Source organism: Salarias fasciatus, chromosome 16 (assembly GCF_902148845.1).
Source record: "Salarias fasciatus chromosome 16, fSalaFa1.1, whole genome shotgun sequence".
In the NCBI taxonomy this organism is placed as follows: Eukaryota; Metazoa; Chordata; class Actinopteri; order Blenniiformes; family Blenniidae; genus Salarias; species Salarias fasciatus.
The window spans coordinates 2,375,096-2,397,989 of NC_043760.1; the positions used below are offsets into that span (position 1 = coordinate 2,375,096).

Genomic DNA, 22,894 nt, shown 5'->3' on the forward strand with positions numbered 1-22,894 from the left:
TCCCACTGCGGCTGCACCCGGCCTCAAACTATCATCATCCTCCTCTACCGTCCAGACTTTAGAGCATGTTCCTCCTCTACCGTCCAGACTTTAGAGCATCTTCCTCCTCTACCATCCAGACTTTAGAGCATCTTCCTCCTCTACCGTCCAGACTTTAGAGCATCTTCCTCCTCTACCGTCCAGACTTTAGAGCATCTTCCTCTTCTACCATCCAGACTTTAGAGCATCTTCCTCCTCTACCGTCCAGACTTTAGAGCATCTTCCTCTTCTACCATCCAGACTTTAGAGCATCTTCCCTCCTCTACCATCCAGACTTTAGAGCATCTTCCTCCTCTACCGTCCAGACTTTAGAGCATCTTCCTCCTCTACCGTCCAGACTTTAGAGCATCTTCCTCTTCTACCATCCAGACTTTAGAGCATCTTCCTCCTCTACCGTCCAGACTTTAGAGCATCTTCCTCCTCTACCATCCAGACTTTAGAGCATCTTCCTCCTCTACCGTCCAGACTTTAGAGCATCTTCCTCCTCTACCGTCCAGACTTTAGAGCATCTTCCTCTTCTACCATCCAGACTTTAGAGCATCTTCCTCCTCTACCGTCCAGACTTTAGAGCATCTTCCTCTTCTACCATCCAGACTTTAGAGCATCTTCCTCCTCTACCATCCAGACTTTAGAGCATCTTCCTCCTCTACCGTCCAGACTTTAGAGCATCTTCCTCCTCTACCGTCCAGACTTTAGAGCATCTTCCTCCTCTACCATCCAGACTTTAGAGCATCTTCCTCCTCTACCGTCCAGACTTTAGAGCATCTTCCTCCTCTACCGTCCAGACTTTAGAGCATCTTCCTCTTCTACCATCCAGACTTTAGAGCATCTTCCTCCTCTACCATCCAGACTTTAGAGCATCTTCCTCCTCTACCATCCAGACTTTAGAGCATCTTCCTCTTCTACCATCCAGACTTTAGAGCATCTTCCTCCTCTACCATCCAGACTTTAGAGCATCTTCCTCCTCTACCATCCAGACTTTAGAGCATCTTCCTCCTCTACCGTCCAGACTTTAGAGCATCTTCCTCTTCTACCATCCAGACTTTAGAGCATCTTCCTCTTCTACCATCCAGACTTTAGAGCATCTTCCTCCTCTACCGTCCAGACTTTAGAGCATCTTCCTCCTCTACCGTCCAGACTTTAGAGCATCTTCCTCCTCTACCATCCAGACTTTAGAGCAGCTTCCTCCTCTACCGTCCAGATGATGGACCCTCAGCAGCAGTGTGTTCTTTCGGGCAGCATCACAACACCTCAGTGTTGTTGTATCTTCTTCTCTGTATCCAAAATATTTCACATTGTAGGAACATGAAACTCTTTGACCCCTCCCCCCCCCCCCCCTCCACCACCTCCACCCCCCACCCCCCTTCCACCTTTGACTTGACAGCTATCATCAAGGAAAACAATGGAGGAGGAGGAGCAGTGGAAGCCTCCTCGTCTCGTCGCCGCTGGAAAATGTGTGGAAGGAAGGAAGTGGGCTCGTGGTAAACAGGAAGCAGTTCGGCCTCCGAGACAATACGGCTTCCTGCGGCCGCCGCGCTCACGCCCACACGGCTCATCCGACAGCCTCTCAGCTCCCGTCCCCGCGCCTCTGCTTCCAGACCGAGATGCTGGAGATATGATCAGCCGGTGGAATCTCACAGGAGAGGAGACGCTATTTTAGCTCTACTCCTTCACTTTATTGATGACGGGAAGCTCGCTCTGCGTCAGCAGCACTTTGGGATTTTTTTCCCCCATTAGCGGAGTGGAGTGCTGCGGTCTGCAGACCACTAGAGGGCGTGATTTCAAGCGTCTGGACAGAAAGGAGCCAAATCCCACATCGACCTGTTCCAGTCTGCAGAGACAGTTTGAAAAACTTTCTCTAGCTGCATGTTTTTTAACGAAGCCGGATGACAGAACCGACTTCAGGGAGCCAAGCAGGTCAAAGGTCAAAGGTTTCAGGTCAAACAGTTCATCATTGTGACATTTAAATTTAAACTGATTGACATTTACAGCGTCTCCTGAGGCTACCTGTGTTACATGTGCTATATCTACATCGTATGATGCATATTCAGGGCTGTTTTAATGATTTCCACTTTTTAATTCCTATTTTTCAGTCTATTTTATGTTATTTTATATTTTCCATGTGTTTATTCTCATCTGGGTGACTTCATTGGTTTGGAGTTTCTATGTTTCTTCATTCTGGGTGAAATGTTGGCGAATGAGACGGACCGTGGATCCACTGAGGTTCTGGTCTGCAGCCGCCCCGACAGGAGAACCTGGACCTGAAGTGTTTCTGTGCTGATACCCCGGCGGACCGGGAGCCCGAGCGGAGAAGCGGTCGTACCCGACACGGCCTCCAGCTCCTTGGTGTCCTCGTCCTTCTCGCTGTCTCGGTTCTCGTCCTCGCCGTCCTTCCGGAACTCCAGCGGCGACGGCAGCTCGGTGTCGTCGGTGTGCGCGTTCTGCTCGTCCACCACTGAACACGGAGCAGGAGAACAGTGAGGAGCGGTTCCGGGTCTGGACTCAGAACAGAACCTGGAGCTTCAGGCTGGAGAGACACACTGCAGACGTCACCTTCACAGCAACTCAGCCAATTATCAATTAATTAAACCATAGATTTTATCAGAGCCGTTCCAGAGTGTGTGTGTGAGTGTGTGTGTGTGCGTGTGTGTGTGTGTGTACCCCTCTCGGCCTGCTCGATGATCTGCCTCACGGCCTTCTTCAGGCTGTTTGCTCGCAGCATCAGCTGCTCTCTGCTGCGGAACAGCTGGTGGGCGGAGTCGGCCCCTCCTCTCTTCTCCGTCTCCTCCTCCTCCAGCTTCCTCTTGGGCTCCGTCAGGCTCTCCTCGCTGGCCTCCTCCTCCTCGTCCTCGTCCCCCTCCTCCTCCTCCTCCTCCTCCTGCTCCTCCTCCACAATGGGAGGCGTGGCGTGCGGCGGCGGCGGCAGCGCCTGGCACTCGCTGTTCAGCGTCTGCAGCAGCGAGTCCAGCTTGTCGTTGAGGACGGCGCACTGGAGGACAAGAGGACGGCGAGGACGGTGAGGAGGACGGACACGGACGCGACGTCCCTCGGCTAACTCCCGGCGCCTCGCTCACCTTCAGAGACATGGTGTCGCAGTCCTCCACGTTCTCGGAGCTCTTCTCGTACGCCTTCCCCACTTTGGCCACAAAGTCCTTCACCGTCTCACACAGGATCCTGGGAACACGACGCAGACGTCTGGATGTTATGGTACATTCACAACAAATCCGCAAGAACCGTTATCGCTGAAACACAGAACGTCTCGACTCTTCATTTTCTTTTTGCTGATCTTGAATTTTAACTAATCGATCTCGCTTTTCCACACACAGATCAAGAAAACGAGTGATCAGAAAGACACAATCAGTAAAAGTGTTTTCGTTAAAGCTTTAAAAGTGTGTGAGACGATGTGGCTGCTGGTGCCGCCGGCTGGCTGTGCTGAGGCGTCGTACTTGGCGGAGGAGATGACCACCGAGTGCTGCTCCGAGTTGAGGATCTTTGTGAGGTGAGCCGCCACCGAGTCCTCGTACGCCGCGATGTGGAACTGCAGGGAGAGGACGGCGGTTAGAGGGCCGATGAAGAGACCCCTCCCCCACCCGCCCGGCCGCCGGGTACCTGGCAGTCGTCGGGCCCCTCGGGCGTGGCGGGGCCGCTGTGTTTGGGCGGGATCTTGATCTCGTAGGTCATGATGCTCCAGCGGTCCAGCATCTTGGTGCTGGCTCGCTCCAGCTTCTCCAGGATCTGCGGCAGCTGCGTGTCGTCGTCGCAGGACGGGCCCCAGCCCAGAACCCGGGCCAGGTCGTTCCCCGTGCCCAGAGGCAGCACTCCCAGCTGGCACTGGGGCACAACACGCCGTCGTTACACGTTCCTGACTGAACGCTGAAGGGTCCCAGGCCCCGCCCCCTCACCTGCTTGTGGAGGTTGAGCTTGTCGATCTCAGACAGGACCCATCCCACGCTGCCGTCGCCGCCGCACACCAGGATCCGGAAGTTATCGAACTTCTGAAACAGGCGCAGGCTGGCGGAGACACACAGCCTCCAGTCATAACATGAACACCTTGAGATGCTCCTTCAGTCACATTAAAGTCCTCCGTTGCCTCAAAATGCATGTAACTGGTGAATTCCACAGGGATAACATGCAGACTCTCTCCAGAGAAGGAACCAAACCACCGAACAAACCGGATCTGACCACTTCACCATCTTTTTATTCGCATCAGGACCACATGGTGGAGAAGTGGTGAGAACAGTCAGCTCACAGTGAGGAAATCCCGTGTCTGGTCTGCATGTTCTCCCTGAGCCCGGCTCACCCGAGGTGCGGCCCGCCGTTGACCAGGTCGAAGACCTGCGCCGGGTTCAGCAGCTGCTTGAAGCGCCGCAGGAACTTCACGCCCTGGTTGTCGCCGCTCTTGGAGTTGACGAAGACCAGGAGGGGACTGGCACAGGAGGGCGGACAGGTGGCCTTCCAGAAGCCTGCGGAGAAAACGCGCGGAGCGCAGGTCAAAGGTCACGCTCCGACTCACAGCAGGTGAACCCCAGAAACCGAAGAGGAGGCGGATCAAGACCGCTAAAAAGACACCAGGGGTCAGAACGCTCCCGAGGGCCGAACAAGACAGAACGCACACACATATATTCACCTCTTACACATATATTCCACTCACACATATATTCACCTCTCACACACATATATTCACCTCTCACACACATAAAGTCACCCTCTCACATACATTCATCCTTCACACACATATATTCCCTACTCACACATATATTCACCTCTCACATACATATATTTTCTCTCCATATATTTCTCTCTCTTATGACATATACATGCATTATCTTTTTACACACATACTTTCTTCTCGCACAAACATATATTATCAGTCTTCCACACATATTCCCCTTATATATACATACAATCTCTTTTCACACACACACACACACACACACACACACAGATTGTAAAGAATTAGTAAATCAATTAGTAGATAACTTCTTATTGACTTTCCCGTCATCTTTTTGCTTTAATCTCCACGTTCACAACTTCAGACTTTCCCATTTTCCCTCTTCGGTTCACGGGAGAAAAGGGGAGGAGGGAGGAAGGAGGGAGGAGAGAGAGAGAGAGAGAGAGAGAGGAAGGATGGAGGAGGGAGGAAGGAGGGAGGAGAGAGAGAGAGAGAGAGAGGAAGGATGGAGGAGGGAGGAAGGAGGGAGTCACGATGCTGTGGCACGTGCTCCTCTCCAGCCTTCCCTCCCCTCCGGCCGGCTGGGAGCCGACCCCCCCTCCGAGGCAGAGGAGACCCTGACATGTGAGGGGAGGACAAACAGCCTCCCTCCCTCCTCTTCCTCCCTCCTTCATCCTCACCGCCACACGTTTCCTTCACACAAGAGCCAGTCTTCTTTTTCTATTTCCAATTATCCTGTGTGTGTGTGTGTGTGTGTGCGTGCGTGTGAGCGTGCGTGTGCGTGTGTGTGTGACTGCAGCAGTAATCCTATCACGCACGCTTTTCTGAATCTGTCTCACAGGTGCTAATCACACACACCCCCACACACTCATACACACACCCTCTTCTGTATTTGATCTATTTTTAGCAGGGTGTGTGTGTGTCGGCCCGTCAGGTGCCGCTATATTTAGGCTTCCTGGAAGCGGCGTCTCGGCCGTCACACTTGATTAACGCCTTTCACGCTCGGTGGGAGTTTTGTTGCTCAGACCGATTCAGGACCGAACTCAGAGAGTCTGGACCCGGGTCTCCTGAAGGGCCCAGCCCGGACCAACAGGAGGTCACAGCTCTGACCCTGGGGTCGCCGTTCTGAGCCTGAGGTCGCAGCCCTTCGTCCTCCGTCTCTCACTGCTGTCTTCATGCTCCGGCGGCGTTGCAGGAGGAGTGGGCGGAGACAACAGGGACGTTCAGTGTGTGCTTGAACGGCTCCAGCGCCTCGCCTCGACACCACCGCAGCGATGTAAAGCCTGCCCTGTGTGTGTGTGTGTGTGTGTGTGTGTGTGTGTGTGTGTGTGTGTGTGTGTGTGTGTGTGTGTGGCCTACCGTCCGAGTCGATGCTGTTGAGCGCGGTCGGGGGGATGATGGACACTTTGCACTGACCCAGAGGACACTTGCGAGGATACAGGTCCATACAGGCTGTGTGAACCTACCAGCCACACACACACACACACACACACACACACACACACACACGCACGCAGAGTTTAGGTTCAGATGGATTAAAGCAGGGTTTCTACATCAAGCCAAAGACATATTTCCCCCCGTTTCCATGGAGACAGGAAGCGTAAAAAAAAAAATCCATCTTGGGAGCCGTTTTCAAAAAGTTGACTTTACTTCCTGTTTCCATGGAGACAGCCGGAGACTGTTCAAAAAGTCAGGATTTTTCCCGTTTCCATGGAGACGGAATCGGAGCGTTTTCAAAAAGTTTGTTTCCGCCGTCTTTTAAACGGAGGTTCAGGAGTGAAACGAAGGAGAGTGATCTGGAAACGAAAGCTGACGTTAAAAACTAAACCCACAGAGAGCCTCGACTCGTCAACTCGCGGTTAAAACTCGCTGATCTGCTGTTTCCTTGTTATGAAGCTCTCCGAGCGCCGCTTTCTTACCAAAATACAGAATCCTCATAAATAATAAATCCAAACAGAGAAATTAACCGAGACTCTGAGCGAGCTGCCGCCTCCTGAAGCGTTGTACGGGAGCGAGCGTGGAGTCAGGGCCGGGGAAGCCTGTCACTTTAACGTACAGACGACATGTCTGCCTGCTGAGTCTGTCAACGCGTCTGGAAATATCAATCAGCGATCAGGTGAATCACGAAAGCTGTGATTTACAATCCTGGATGCTTCCATGAAGCGGTCTGGGAGTCTCGGTCAGCCAGCGGACCTTCTTCATCGAATCCACAACGCGGAACAATCCGTGAAACATCAGCTCAGTTTGTCTGCCGGACTCAGACAGTCTTCTGTGTGTGGAGCTGAATTCTGGGAAAGCGGCGTTCAGGCTCACCATGGCTTTGCACCACAGGCAGCGCCAGTCCTGCAGGCGCAGCACGCTGCCGCACGTCTTATCGCACACCGCACACTTGGCACTGACCGGCAGGTTGCCTTCCAACCACTGGTGAGGCATGGCGACCTGGAGAGCACACACACACACACACACACACACACACACACACACAGAGTTTACATCTGGGGTGTCGTACACATTTCAGCCGGACCAGGAAAAAGGCGCCATAACGACCTTTACATGACAACTGAAAAGTTTTTCCTTGTTGTGGTTCAGACTGTAATTCATGAATTCGTCTATATTTTCACAAAAAAACAATCACGTCAGAGAATGACAACAATCTCAACAAAAAGTCGGGTCAAATGAAACCTGCTGCATGTTTTTCCAAACTCCTCCTGACAGCATGGCGTCGAGGCTAGTGCTACTTTGCTAGTCTTTTATGGCTGCATTGCTAATATCTCAGCTCCGGTCTCTGGTATGGTCCACTACAAAAAAAAAAAAAAAAAAAAAAAAAAAAAAAAATCTACGTTCTCTTTAAATTTTTCAGTTTGTTTACAGCAGTGGTTTGGCCGGATTGGAGCCTCCTGCAGGCCGGTTCTGGCCCACAGGCCTTATGTTTACCATCCTTGTTTTCCATGATCCTGTACTTCATGCTGAACAGTGGCGTCAAACTGTGGATAAAGCTGAGCCTTCCAAATTATGCAAATTATTCAACATAGTTTAAACTTTTATCTTAAAAAAAAAACATTTTGTTTTTGCCAGTTTCACGTCGACTGAGTGGAGACTGCACCGTTTTGAAAGTGTAAGTTTAAATAGTCTGCATTGAGTTTTATTTTCAGAAACGCTTCACTTCCTTCTTCTGAACTCCATCAGTTTGTTTTTCATGCATCGTTTTACACTCGTTTATGCTGCAGCGCCAAAAAAACTGGACCACTGTTCTAAACAACCGTTAAAAGCGGCTTCAAACAGCCAACAGCGCCACCGTGTGGACTGGGATGCTCACTACACCGATTCCCGTGGTGTGTGTGTGTGTGTGTGTGTGTGTGTGTGAGAGAGACGCACCCCGTCCTCATCCTCGATGATGTCCTTCCCGATGGAGGCCAGCGTCGTCCACTTGCAGTTGTTGGTGGCTCGGACGGCGCAGCGCTTGTGGGCCTTGAATTTACAGACTGAGAAAAAAACCCAACAACGATGAAATCAATGGACTGTATTTTCACAACAAACACTGAGGAACAACGTCACAAACAACACCGTCAGCCTCATTCAGAGACGTTATTAACTGTCAAGCTCTCTGCGTCGTTTTAAAACGTCGTCATGCAAACGAGACGCACTTTCACCCGAACGGAGCGAAAGGCTCCAGAAAAGAAACCATGAATTAGAGCGGCAGGACGCCGCCGAGGGGTAATGGGGCGTGAAGAACTCTCCTGTCCTCCTGTCTCCACACACTGCAAACGGCGGACAGTGATCCATGAACCAGCAGCAGACACACCCAGGAAGCAGCACAGGCTGGCATTACAGCTCAGCGGGAATCATGGCCGCCCTCAGAACCAGCTGCTCATCTGCATGTCTGACCGACAGAAACTCGGCCTGACGACTGCACGGCTGGATGCAGATTAAAACTAAATAAAAATAAAAATGGCCGTTCAGTGCAGGAGGGTCTGGATTGAGGCTGAAATCCACCTGCTGCACCGTCTGGAGGACGGAGTGAAAGTCACACACAGCCCACCGGCAGCTGAAAGTCCAGCTCGGCTTCACGTTCCGGGCCCAAACTCTGAGGACAGACTGGACGCCGGGACGCTGGACGGATTCCCTCATCACAAAAAGACAGGACAACCGCACTGAGCAGCCCGCCATTCCAGACTGCTTTCCCGTTGGTCAGCTGGTTGCAGCATCGCTCCAGATTCCTGATGGATTCCTGAGATCGAATTGTTTCTGATCAGAGGATCAGATCGGCCCGTTTACATGAAGACGGAGCCATGAGACTAGTTTCAGCGGATCAATCCCATCATGCTTTGCACTGAGACAAGTACCTGGCTCCAACTGGAAGCGCAACGATATTAAAAATAGAATCAACCTGTTTTCGCTCTGGTGGTTTTTCCTTTGACTACTGAAACTGAAACATCGAATGAACTTTCTCTTGGTGTGAAGTTCAATCAAGAAGAGACGACGACAGGGCGGCGTTCAGTGAACCGACGACAGACGTGCGGCAAAGCCCAGATATAAGGAAATAACCCAAATAACCTTCCCCCAACTCAACCCCCTCCCCTCCCCTCCCCTCCGAATTTCAATCAGGTGGTGCCGATACCATCATATTGATGTGTTTATATGGTGCAAATTAAATCAGGTCGGCATTCATTCGTGTTAATTTTGGTCCACTTGATTGCAGCTACTGTCGAATCTGAAAAGTACCAAAATGGAACCAGTCTTGAACCAGTCTGACTGATTTAGAGCCAAAAGCAAAGATTTCCATCCAAACAGCCGTCGTTTTCAAAGCACCATGTAAACCTGAATCTTTTCTGAAGCAGAAACAGAAGAATGCTGCGTTTTCGCCGGAAACATCACGACAACAGGGTCTATATTTAACCATCCCTGTCCTCTGGACGCCACACACACCTGGAGCCTGGAGCGGACCCCCGGGTCCAGCTGGCAGCTCCACAGTGAGGAGGTCCTGGTTCCAGCAGAGCAGCACGGCTCCGGGAGACGCTCTGGTTTTTACCCGTCAAGCTAAGCCTGAACGACGGGAATCAAAACGGGCGAGCGGGGAGCCGGCGCCCGGGCCTCGCCGCCATGTGACGGTTTGTATCCAGGTCTCAGGAACCACATCAGGAACCCGGCTCACTTTCCACAACGGCTGAATTCATCCCCGACGGGAGGCAGGCGTGTGACAGGGTCTTGAGAACAACGCCGTTTTTCCGCGCCTCATCTGCGAAGCGCCCTTCGGCGCCGACGCTCGGAGGATCACACCTTCTCTGTTTGGTTAATTTAAGCCGGAACGAAGCGCCGGTGACTGGCAGGAGATCGTAATGAGCACCATCTGCATATCCTCCCCGCCTAATGCCGCTAATGCTCCCCGGGGACGCGTCCACGCAGGGCCCAGCCCGGGGTGTGTGTGTGTGTGTGTGTGTGTGTGTGTGTGTGTGTGTGTGTGTGTGTGTGTGTGTGAAGACAGTGAGAGCCTCTCCACTCAGCGCTCATTATCCGGCCATGATGTCCTCTCGTATTCAAAGCAGGCAGATGTAGCGAGGTGGAGGAGAGAGAACACTGAATCATCGGCGTAGCGTCGAGTGTCGGAATAAAGTGTTATCAGGTGACTGGAATCCAAATCCTCCACAAACCTCCAGACTATAGAGCATCTTCCTCCTCTAACATCAGATCATAGAGCATCTTCCTGCTCTAACATCAGATCATAGAGCATCTTCCTCCCCTAACATCCAGATCATAGAGCATCTTCCTCCCTCTGACATGGTTTCATCTGAATTTAACGAGTATCTCCCTCACAGTGGTTACAGCTCATCTCTTACCGCAGCACCACAGAGGATGAGTGTCAATGTTAATTCAGTACAACGATAAAAGAATCAAATACACACAGACGTTGAATTAAAACTCACCACGACTGATCAAAATCCAAATACGTTGACATCCAGTTACAATTAGGGCACAGGTGGCCTTCCAGTCTCAGAGCTGATGGGTCGATGCCCCATCTCGCCTCTGAACCCCAAGAGGTGGTCAGTGTGTGTGTGTGTGTGTGTGTGTGCGTGTGTGTGTGTGTGTGTGTGTGTGTGAATAGAGGAGTGTGACTGACAGTGTAAAGTGCTCTGAGACGACTGAAGCAGTGAAAATGCACCGTATCAGTGATCAAACAGCGTTTCCCTTCTTGTGGATCTGCTCTGCTTCAGAAACAGTCGTAAAATGATCATTGACAACCGTCAGGGCGTCTGGTGATGTCCTGTGTTGTTTTGCCTCCTCAGACTCTGTCTGAAGGATGACTCTGATGGATCTGAACGGGATGTAACGATGCACGGGGGAAGACGATATGCAGACGCTTTCCGTGAAGCTCCGAGGGAAGCCGAGCAAAACGGTTCCACAGCAATCAACACAGCTTCAATTCCCCTTTGATCTTCTGCAAAGGACAGTCAGTAGGGATTGATTTGTGCTACCTAGGCTACACACACACACACACACACACACACACACACACACACACACACACACACACACACACACCACACACACACACACACACACACACACACACACACACACACACACACACACACACACACACACACAGCTCTCCTGTCTTTCCGTCTCTACTTCAGCCTCGCCGCCCGGGACTCTGCCGTGTTTTCCTGCAGTCTGACCGGCCGGCGCTCCGGCTCTGGCCCGGCCATTAACGGCCAGCCGTATCACGTCCTCTGAATTCTCTTAATGTTCTGCTAATGCCCTCTAACAGCGTTTAGCGGTGGACCAGATCGAGACATCGATCGCTGCTCCCGGATATGACTTGGACTCCGTTTGTAGCAGGTCCGTGCGGAGCGCCTAACGACGTGACGGTGCTCGGGCGAGGGTGGGGCGGCGGGAAAGCAGCTTCCCCAGAGCACACGTATTATTCATGATCCTCTAAGTGCCTCGTCTGAGTGCTGGAGAACGAGGCGAGAGCAATCCACGTCTGTCCGTACGTCTTCAGCAGAAAGACTGCTGCTATATTTACAGCTCGCTCGGCGGAGGCTGCATTAAGAGAATTAACGTCGGCACAGAAACACGAAGCTGATGTGGACGGTAAAGGTTCCTCAGTGCTGTTACATAAAGAGCCGCTGCTCAGTAAAGGATGCGGAGAAGGCTTCTCAAAGCAGAAAGGAAATGAGGCCATTGTCTAAAAGACAGCAACTCCCTGCACCACCTAGTGGTGGGAGGTGGTTTTACAACAGCGGCTGTCCTCACACGGGCCTGGACTGTTGGATCTATCAAGAAAAATGCTCGAATATCTCTGAGATGATGAAAACTTCCACACAGCTGGCTCTTCATGGCTGCTGCCTGCAGCACCAGGCATTATGTCTGGATCAACAAGGCTGCTGTATTGCTGCTGTTTTCTCCATTGACACGTGAACCAGAGTGAGTCTAATGAAGGAGGCGGACCGTTTCTCATCTCCGATTTGTGAAAACACTAACACCTGGACACGCCCACTCTCACATCTGAAAATGGACTCAAGCAAGACGGCTGATCTACGAACGGGAAGCCGGCTGGAATTCTTCAATCTGCTTTATCGAGCATTTCTCCGGATCACGCGTAACACCGGGAGGAGTTCATGTTCAACGCTGGCCTTTATGTTTTTAATTACTACGTCTCTTTTTGATGCATTTGAAAAGGAACTGCAGGTCAGATCAGGCGAGTCTTCAGCAGAAACGCTGCTCTTATCATGTTGAGGTTTGGTTCTTCACCTGGCTCACCACGACTTCTATTCACCAGCTTCATTCAAACGTTGACTGGCACTGTGTTTATTCCAGAATCACATTTATTCACCGTAAGATTGTAATTTATCTGAACTTCCTCCACAAATGTGTCCAACTCCACGGCATGGCAATTCATTTTATACCTGTGTCTCCTTCTGATCACAAACTCCAGCAAAGGTTCGTCGAGGCAATATTGTTTTGAAAAGTCTGAAGCATCTTAAACGCTCATTCCAACTTTCCTGTTGATGAATCCTTTGAGTTATTAGGGGGAACATGCAGTTTAGCTAAATTTGAAGCTGTAAACTGTAAAAAAAGACACCCTGAGTGAGTACTTCTGATCGCTTTACAAACTTTCGGCATGTGGAAATTGAATTTTTGAAGAATTCCTGCGCATTAGATCAAGTTTTAACTTGTAATGCTCACATTAAATTGTTTATACTTCAGATATCTCCATAAAACTGTCAAGCGACTTCATGGTGAACGTCGGACGGTCGTCCTGTGCTGTCTGTGTTTGTGCGGCGTTGCGTTGCGTTGCGTTGCGTTGCTTACCTTCGCAGGAGAGGCCGTGGGACGTGACCCCAGACAAGCTGTCTTTACAGACGTTGCAAAAGGTGGGCCGTGCGTGGGAGCAGGCGTACCAGTTGTGCATCCCTGAGAAATGTTCCACATTAAACTGTGCAGTCTGGCAAAAGGAGAGGTTAGAAAAGGTTGGCAGCGCCGGGCACGAGGCAGAGACAACAGAATGTGCAGTCTTCAATGTGCGGAGGACATGTCCACTTCACCACCGCTCCACTCTCACTCCATTCAGTCTCTCCAGTCACTCAGCCTTCCGACTCGGGGTTAGCGCTCTGTAACGGCGCCCGGGAGGAAACGCCTGCTTCGGGACTCCGCGGGGGAAATCACCCACTTGGTGAGTTCTGGCTGATTGCTGAACCTGGAGCTCCTGAAGCTCCCGCGGCTCCGGGGAACAGCGTGGGCGTTGCGTCTGCAGTTTGTGTTTCGTGAGGACAATTTGTAAAAGGAGCTTTAAAAACGGGGACGACTGGATTCTCAGCACGGAGAAGGAGGAGAAGCCTGGAATGAAATGTGTTGATGTCCACACACTGCTGAGTGTGTGTGTGTGTGTGTGTTGTTGTTGTTGTTGTTGTTGTGTGTGTGCGTGGCGGTGTAGCACGCTGTGGGGTTGCTGCTGCACTGCGGTGCAGAAACGGGGGTCTTACATAAGATTTCCCTCTCAAATCAAAGCCGTTTGAACGCGGCGCTGCTTCCTGCGGGTTTCCAGACGCGCTGATCCCAGATCTGCGGTTCTCCAACGGAACCCTCCTGCTCACGTTCTCCATGCCTTTACAACAGCATGATGGAGAACACAGAAGCGTGCGGGCCTGCCTCGTCTCCACTACAGCTGTGGAGTAGTGCACGTGCACGTGCAGGTGCACGTGGGGCTTGAAACTTCCTGGATGCTGATCTGCCTCCAGTGCGAACGGCGAGCGGCGATCCGGCAGAGGAGACGCCTAATCTGTCACTGCAGCACCGCCTCTGAACAGAGCGCTGGATCCCACACACACACACACACACACACACACACACGCCTGGGTGTCTCGGCCAGTAGAATTGCGTCCTCTTACCTCGTAGTGCTCTCGGGACTGGACGGACTTCAGCGAACTGATCCAGTCCTCCATCTCTTTCCGGTTCTCGGCGCAGAGGATGAGCCTGCGGAACGGAGTGATCACCTGGCGGGAGGCGGAAGACGGGAGGTGAGACGGGGGGAGGAGAACGAGGGGCGAGGGGAGGCAGAGCGAGCGGAGGGAGGAAGTGTTTCCAGCGCTCGCTTCTCGGCAGCCTGCGGTGGATCTGAGAGGAGAGAGCGATCGCTTCTGTCTTTAAGGGAGGGAAGGATGAGAAGCTCCCTCCTCCTCCCTCCCTCTCTCCCTCTCTCTCTCTCTCTCTCTCTCTCATTAACTCCTGCTCTCTCACACCTTCTGGAGTTTTCTCGGTCCCAGCCCTCTCCTCCTCTCGCTCCGACCCCTTCGTGCCGCTTTGAGGCAGATGTGAGCTGACAGGCGAAGTGCCTGGGTGGAGGCTCCGAGCCTCCTCCGCCCTCCGCCTCCGCCCTCCACCCTCCGCCCTCCACCCCCACTCTGTCCTCTGCATGTGTGTCTAAAAGGACAGTCCCTGGAGACAACCCCACAGACTCACAGCACCCTGTCAACACCCCATCACTTATTGATGGCCCTCCTCTCCTCCCTCCTCCTCCTCCTCCTCCTCTCCTCCTCCTCTCCTCCTCCTCTCCCTCTCCTCCGTCTCTTTCTAGTCATCTCTGCTCGACAGCAGAGAGAAGAAGCTCATCAATAAACATGAGCCTGATGTTTCACGGCTCCGTTAAACATCGCGGTCGAGTCCGGAGAGACGATCGGGGAGTCCGCGGGAAAAAAGGCCCGCCGAGCCTGGAATCGAACCGGGGATTGTTTCTGACTGTAAGATGGTCACGAGGCTCCCAAGCGACGCAACATGCAGGCAGTCCAACTGTCTGAGTAGAAAACAGCAATGCACGCCTGGAGAACATGCAAACTCAGCAGAAAACCCCAGAATCAAACCCAGGCTCCCTTGATGTGAGGCAGCGGTGCTAACCACTGACGCACCTGAACTAACTCCACTCCACTCCACTCCACCCTCCACCCCCACCCTCCTCTATCTCTGTGATCACAGGCCTGTTGGGACCAGCAGCCCCCCGGCTGTAACAAGGTGTGGTAAACAGCAGGTGCACCACAGACACCCGGTGTGTGTGTGTGTGTGTGTGTGTGTGTGTGTGTGTGTGTGTGTGTGTGTGTGTGTGTGTGTGTGTGATGGCCCGCAGCGCTGCTTCTCTTCCTGCATTAAGGCTACAGTGGCTGTCGAACCATCTGCTCTACAGACGGGTGCTGATGAGACCGCGCTGATGGAGTCCTGACTTCTGATTGGCTGTCTCGAATAACGGCGGCCTCGGGCCCGGCTTCGGCCTCCATGAGGACGGTTCGGGGCTACGGTGAGGCGGGGAGGGTTTAACTGCAGCCATGAAGCCTCCACAGCACGAAACACGAGAAAACACCTCACCTACGATCATACGACCAGACGCTCCTGGTTGAAAAAGGATTAAAAAAAGGTAGAAATAGAATTGGGAAAAATAGCTAAAACCACAAGAAATGGGGAAAAATGATAGAATGGCTTAAAGAACCTGGAATGTCTGGAATTTCTGATGTAAGAAAATTCTATTTGGTTGGCAAACAGCAAGCAAAACGGCTTATAAAGAGGTCATATGGCTAAGAGAGCTGAAATTTCAAAATTGTCAACAAAAAATCTTGAAAACAGGAGGAAATGATAAAATCGGGAACAAAGATAGGGTAAACGAAATAAAATGTTCACTATGTTCAATTTAAGCTTCATAAATGCTTCAGAAGGTCAGAGCTGTCTCTGCACCAAATCTACAGCCGACACTCCGGAGCTGCGTTCGCCTGCAGAACAGCCAGAGAACCTGAGCGGGTCTGGAGGCTGCAGGACCCTGGTCTGCTGCACAACCTTATTTTGTCAACTCCTCTTCAGGTGGGGGGAACTCAGGAGGCGCAGCGCGGAGGTTGTTTAACAGCCGGTATTTTTAGCTGTGGACAGATGAACGTGTGTGTTGGGAGCGCACGGCCGTGCACGGCAGCTCCCTGATCAATCCCTTTAATCACTGCTGCCATCAATCTGCCAGCGGGCCGGGGATGGATGTGTGTGTGGCGTGACGGAGGCCTTCCTCCGCCCTGCTCCGCCTGACGACGAGTCAAGACGGCGGGACGAGCCGGAGCGGCGAGCTCTGCTCATCAGAGACCGGCTGCTTCCTCCAGGGGTCGGAAAACCAGGAGGGAAGACGCCGCTCAGTGGAAATCCCTCGTTTAACGGTTAGCCATATTTTCCCCGTCAGGCCCCGCCCTCCTCCGCCTCTGATTGGCTCGTTAGCTCTCATGCTGCTCGGTAAACACTGATGTCAGCCAATCCAGAAGTTCCATCTTCAGTGACTCTGAGCGTCCAATGGGCCTGAAGCTCAGAGAGAGACAGCAGCTCTGCAGCTCTTCAGCATCAGGACCAGGAAGCAGCGCCGCTGCTCTCAGCAGACCTGGACCCGGTCTGGACGAGACGAACGGAAGGAAACGCTGCGAACGCCACGAGCACGGAAATAAGACCAGCTGTTGCTTCACGGCACTGCAGCACCGCGGCGTAGAACCGAGGACCTGCCAGGAGCCGCTGCACTGAGGATCTCTTCCAATCCCAGCAGCCTCGGCTCGCCGACAGCGAGGAGCACCAGCCACTGTTCACACACGTGCAGCGCATGTGACCAACCCTGCAGTATGCGCACGCACACACACACGCACACACACACACACACACACACACACACACACACACACTGGAGCGTCACTGAGATTCCCTCCACAGACTCGGACTCGGTCTCGGAGTCGGGAGGCGGTCCTCCGGGCGTCAGGCGTTCTGGGCGGGCTGAGCTCTGCCTCACGTGCGCGTCAAGGTGCTGCCGGTCTGCAGCCTCACGGCTCGATGGCGGCGGCGGCGGAGACGCAGAGGATGGACGGCGCTTCACGGTGAAGGTCCTCCAGAGACCGTCTCTCTCTGACCGGCGTCTCAGCAGCCGAGCGACACAGCCGACAGGAGCGCGCACGTGAAATACAAACATCAGGACCGCCGGGCTCCCCGACGCCAGCAGAAACAGCGGCGGACAGACAGACGGAGACAGACGCCCCCCCTCCCCCTCCCTGGCGTGACGAAGCCGGGCTCAGAGCATGGCTCCGCCGCCGCTCGGCTCGTTACCTGGCGGCGTTCCTGTCCTCCGTCCTCTCAGGTCCTCCTTCCGTTCCGCCCTGCTCTGCGCTCTGGACCCGATCCCCGCTCTGCCCCTGCGCTCCTCTGCGCTCCCCCCGCCCCGACCGAAAACCGCCGCCAGCATCGGCGTGACGTCACGCCAGGATTTCCTCCGCCGCCGCTCCACCGCCACACACACCGCTCCTCTCGTCCTCTCAGCATCACACAGGGATGCTGCTGTTTTCAACAGCACACACACACACACACACACACACACACACACACACACACACACACACACACACACAGGCGAGGACGTTGCAGCAGCCACACGTAATCTCATTTATGAATACGGCAGACGTTCAGCCATGCCAGGCATTCGGCGGAGCGTTTCAAGGCGCCGCTAAAAATAGCGGCGCGCTCTCCTCCAGGCACTGTTCTCCTGCCTTCCTCCTCCTCCTCCTCCTCCTCCTCATCATCATCATCGCTTCTATAAATAGTAACCACCAGGGGAGTCATGAGGCATTTATAGAAAGGACAAACCTCTACGGGCTCGTTCACTTTCTGTTTTCGTCCTCTGATCATGATGCTCGTTTCTCACACACACACACACACACACACACACACACACACACACACACACACACACACACACACACACACACGAAGCCAGTCACACAGCAGCATCCGCTGTGACGAGCTCTGCTGGGAAAAGCATCTAAACATCATCTGGAGCGTGGCGGGGCCGAGGGTTCTGGAGGAGCCGTTTGCGCCCCTGGTTCTACCAAACACATCAGGTTCAAACCACAAACCTTCAAAGCAGAACGAAGAAACACGTTTCTAAACAGAGGCAACACGCAGGGATGTAATGAGAGCCAATAATGGAATAAAGTACCACCTCATTGCTTCCATTACTTTGCAGAATACATAACCTGCTGCTGGAAGTGATGAAGGAGTGTTCGATGGATCATTTTGACTTTTGATTCCTGGCAGTGAAGGGTTCTGTCTATTAGCTCAGAACCTTCCAGTCCTGCTCCCAGGCTCTGCTCCTTCTGGTTTCTTGGACTAGAAAATTAATAAATCTGAAGAAATGCGACAGATTCGAGCCAGAACGGTTTCCCTGAACGTTTCACATGATGAACCACCGCCGCCGAGTCGAAGCTCCTTCCTGCTCAGAGCGTCGGAAACGCAACTTCCTGAAAACCCCTCCCGAGGTGGAACCTGTCGAAAGTGCTTCGGCCCCGCCTCTCTTCCCGGCGGTTTGTGTGGCTTCACCACAAAAACAACCAGCAGCGCCCGCTGGCGGCACCACATGAAAACCTCCGTTTCCATGGAAACGGGCCTCGATTTCAAAACACTTCTGTGTAAAAGAAAAAATTTTCTAGATCGAAATGTGTAAACGGGGCCTCGGGGGCGACTCCGGGGAAATCAAGCAAGAGGATTTCACGAACGTCCGGCGTTAAAGACGAACGGATGTCAAACTGTGGCGACAACACGGACGCCAGCAACGTCACTCCACACTCTGAGACGGTTACCAACCAGAGAGAAAGCAGGCGTGCACAGGGAGAAGATGCAAACCCAGCCTGGGCACTCACCGTGAAGCTGTTGTTGACATTCTTGGTGCTGGACTCTGCAACGCTGGCGTCCGACAGGTCCACCTCATCAAAGATAAGGGACTGGGGGGGAAAGAGGTACGAAAGAGAAGGAGAGAATCCGCCGTCAGATTTCAACTCACTTCCTGTCTGACAGCCTTACCGGCAGAAGCTGAGCAGAGCCTTATCTGAAACAGGATGACGTGAGAAGCAGTGAAGCAGCAGGTGGAATCCAGCAGCTGAATGATTCTCCGGTCTGATCGCCTCCTTCAGAGGAACCACGATAATGATCGGAGGGAGGCGGCGCAGTGGAGCAGCGGTTCTGTGTTCGGGATGCATGTTCTCCCTCAGGAAACTCTGATTTGCACAATGTTGAGCTACAAAATGTAAAATGAATTTATAGATATGTTTATTTTACATTTTGCTGGGTAACCAGAGCTTCGAACACAGTTTAAAAATTTATATTTTGTTGCGATTATCTTCTATTTTGCGTTTTTTTTTAACATATTCTGCTGAAAGTGAGGCGCATTTGTGCTTATAAAGACACTCGTCTCCAAATTCCTATATTATTTTGACTTTGAAGTGAAAGTGAATCATCTCCTCTGAACAGAAAGTTCAGCTTCCAAACAGACGAGAAGATTCAGCTGCTGAAACCTGCCGGACGGAGACGGCTCTGTTTGGAAACACGGAGCGTTGGGGGATCCGGAGCTGTGAGAGTGTCTCACTGAGTGTGTGTGTGTGTGTGTGTGTGTGTGTGTGTGTGTGTGTGTGTGTGTGTGTGTGTGTGTCACTGAGTGTGTGTGTGTTGGCGAGCTGGATCCAGACTCCACAAACAGGAACTTGATCTCCTCACAGAGCTGCGATGCGTAAAGCTGCACAGCTGAGCTCCTGGAGGCCGCGAGCCAACGAGCGGCTCCATCAAAGGAATGCCCTCTGACTGCGTGTGTGTGTGTGAGTGTGTGTGTGGGAGGAGGAAGCAAGCTGCTGCAGCTGTCGGTGGGGATGCCCGGCGAGTGACGCTCTCCTCAGGCCTGACTGCACGAATACCAGCCAACACTCACTCTGCGTGAGTGTGTGTGTGTGTGTGTGTGTGTGTGTGTGTGTGTGTGTGTGTGTGTGTGTGTGTGTGTGAGCAATTCCACATATGCCTACAGGACGTGCATGTGAATGTGTGTGTGACTGTAGAGCCGAGAGGGCCTGAGTATGAACGGCATGCCAGCACAAATATTGCACTCTCTTACACACACACACAAGCATGGACACACACGCACGCACGCACGCACGCACACACACACACACACACACCAACCCCCACGTCTTCTGCTCCATCCCGTGTGTCGATGTACAGTATGTGTGAGTGATTGTTGTGACACACTCTCTCTCTCTCATTCATCACGCCACCAGCCCAACACACACACACACACACACACACACACACACACACACACACACACACACACACACACACACACACACACACACACACGCACACACACACGCACACACACAGGCTGAGCCGTCTTGAGGGAGGCTGTGATGAAAGCTGACAGTCGATGTTGGACGATGGCGAGCGTCCAGACTCAGAGCCCAGTTCCCAGCAGCCCCCGTCCCTCCTCCTCCAGGAACGCCTGACCGGTCTTTTAACGCCAGGTTTGTGGTTTAACCTGCTAAAGTCTGAATTTCTGCTGTGGTTTGTGGCAGACTCAAGCACAGCGATGCTGTTTTGTGGTCATTTTGCTTCTTAAGTCAAGGCCACCTGCAGACAGATGGAAGAACATGCTGCGGAAGCGAGGAGTCTGTCACAGCTGTATGAGATGGAACAGGCTAATATTTGCATGTTGTATAATAATTTTGGGTAAAATGTGTGTTTTGTTTTGTTTTTTCATCAGAGAGGAAAGGAACTACTTCACTCCAGAGTCGTGACAGCATGTATTAAGTCCTTGTGTGGGTCAGCGTTAGTCCTGGTCCATCTTCCCTCTGTGGACGTCTGGCTTGTGTCTGAGCTTCGTCCACACAGAGGGGGAAGAACCTGAACAGGCCCACTGATGATGGAGGAGGCGCCAGGAGGACCCTGCTGAGATGTGGCCTCACTGCTGGATGCAAGAGGAGGCCTGGCGTCTTAAGCACAGGGCAACACAGCCGGCCGGCCGGCCAGTCAACCAACCAGCCAACCAACCAGAGAACCAACTGGCCAGTCAATCAACCAGCCAGCCAGCCAACCAACCACCCAACCAACCAGCCAACCAACCAACCAACCAGCCAACCAACCAGCCAACCAACCAGAGAACCAACTAGCCAGTCAATCAACCAGCCAGCCAGCCAACCAACCAGCCAACCAACCAGCCAACCAACCAACCACCAGCCAACCAACCAACCAACCAGCCAACCAACCATCCAACCAACCAACCAGCCAACCAACCAGAGAACCAACTAGCCAGTCAATCAACCAGCCAGCCAGCCAATGTCGTGGAATTTTATTTTAAAAAGTATCCTAGGCCAGTCACGGTGCAAAAACCCCACAAACATATATTCCAGAAAAAACGTAAAATCCTCAAGTATATCCACTCTTGGTTCTTGAAGTCTTCCATCGTAGTTCTCCTCAGAAAAATCAGGCAGAGTCAGAGTCAGAATGCAAAAGGAGGACTTTATTCCCAAAAACACCTCCTGGCAGCCAGGTTGACCAAAAGAACTGACGCGCCGATCGCTCTCCGCTCCATCTATTTATACTATTTCTTGGGAGTTCGTCAACTCTCCATGGACTCTTCGTCAAGACACAATTGTTCCCCCCTCCCTACGAAGGTCAATGTCCGTGACCCCTTGGGAGGCCCTCTCAGCCTCCATCAATTCACCATCAAGTCTCCATCAAGTCTCCATCAAATCTTCCCAAATGCCAGGTGTTGTGCAACAAATCATAGTGTCACATTTCTTGTCCAATGAGCCTCATTTGCACCAGAGGGAGACAGAGATACAATTGACCTGTAGTCTTGACTTTAGAAAAACAAACCAGCTGCCAAGAGGCTGCCGTAAAAATGAAAAATGGCAGGCTGGCGAACAGAAAAAGGATACATGTCTTTTCTACACCTGCGTCTACTAGCATACTATAACTAACAGAGACATGCATTACATGAACAATAGTAAATAACATAATATAATAAGCATGATGTAAAGAATATTATAAAATTATTCTACACCAACCAACCACCCAACCAACCAGCCAACCAACCAACCAGCCAACCAACCAACCAGCCAACCAACCAGAGAACCAACCAGCCAGCCAGCCAACCAGCCAACCAACCAACCAGCCAACCAACCAACCAACCAACCAACCAACCAGCCAACCAACCAGCCAACCAACCAGCCAACCAACCAACCAGCCAACCAACCAGCCAACCAGCCAACCAACCAGAGAACCAACTAGCCAGTCAATCAACCAGCCAGCCAGCCAACCAACCAGCCAACCACCAGCCAGCCAACCAGCCAGCCAGCCAACCAACCAGAGAACCAACCAGCCAACCAACCAGAGAACCAACTAGCCAGTCAATCAACCAGCCAACCAACCAGCCAACCAACCAGACAACCACCAGCCAGCCAACCAACCAACCAACCAACCAACCAACCAACCAACCAACCAACCAACCAGCCAGCCAGTTAACCAACCAGAGAACCAACTAGCCAGTCAATCAACCAGCCAGCCAGCCAACCAACCAGCCAACCATCCAGCCAACCAACCAACCAACCAATCAACCAGCAAACCAACCAGTCGGTCACTCAGTTGGGCCACCTGGGCCTCAGCAGAGCGGCTGGACCTGTCGACTTATGTAATACACTAAAATCACTGCTCTAATGAATAACATACGCTCATGTTTTGGTTTCTTAATGATTCATCTTAACGTCGAACACCATTAATGAAGCATCTCTGCACTGTAAAAATGAACAGTCTGATTTAAGCTGAAATGATTCACAGCCTGGCTGCTTTCAATTGTACAGTTTTAAAGAATAC

The 22,894-nt window shown here is 52.3% G+C and overlaps 1 protein-coding gene across 2 annotated transcripts in view; it reads right to left on the minus strand.

Moving 5' to 3' along the window:
- The window catches only part of dgkh (diacylglycerol kinase, eta), a 53,157-nt gene that overhangs the window by 13,540 nt on the left and 16,723 nt on the right, over window positions 1-22,894 (minus strand). For both annotated transcript variants that reach the window (XM_030111295.1, XM_030111294.1), the window contains 13 exons: window positions 18,898-18,978; window positions 14,101-14,205; window positions 13,025-13,157; window positions 8,087-8,193; window positions 7,025-7,150; window positions 6,071-6,173; window positions 4,340-4,502; window positions 3,942-4,050; window positions 3,649-3,870; window positions 3,486-3,577; window positions 3,114-3,213; window positions 2,701-3,028; window positions 2,363-2,494 (listed from right to left, as the gene is read on the minus strand). In XM_030111295.1, coding sequence (XP_029967155.1) covers window positions 2,363-2,494; window positions 2,701-3,028; window positions 3,114-3,213; window positions 3,486-3,577; window positions 3,649-3,870; window positions 3,942-4,050; window positions 4,340-4,502; window positions 6,071-6,173; window positions 7,025-7,150; window positions 8,087-8,193; window positions 13,025-13,157; window positions 14,101-14,205; window positions 18,898-18,978 — 1,801 coding nt within the window. The remainder of the gene's footprint in view (window positions 1-2,362; window positions 2,495-2,700; window positions 3,029-3,113; window positions 3,214-3,485; window positions 3,578-3,648; window positions 3,871-3,941; window positions 4,051-4,339; window positions 4,503-6,070; window positions 6,174-7,024; window positions 7,151-8,086; window positions 8,194-13,024; window positions 13,158-14,100; window positions 14,206-18,897; window positions 18,979-22,894) is intronic.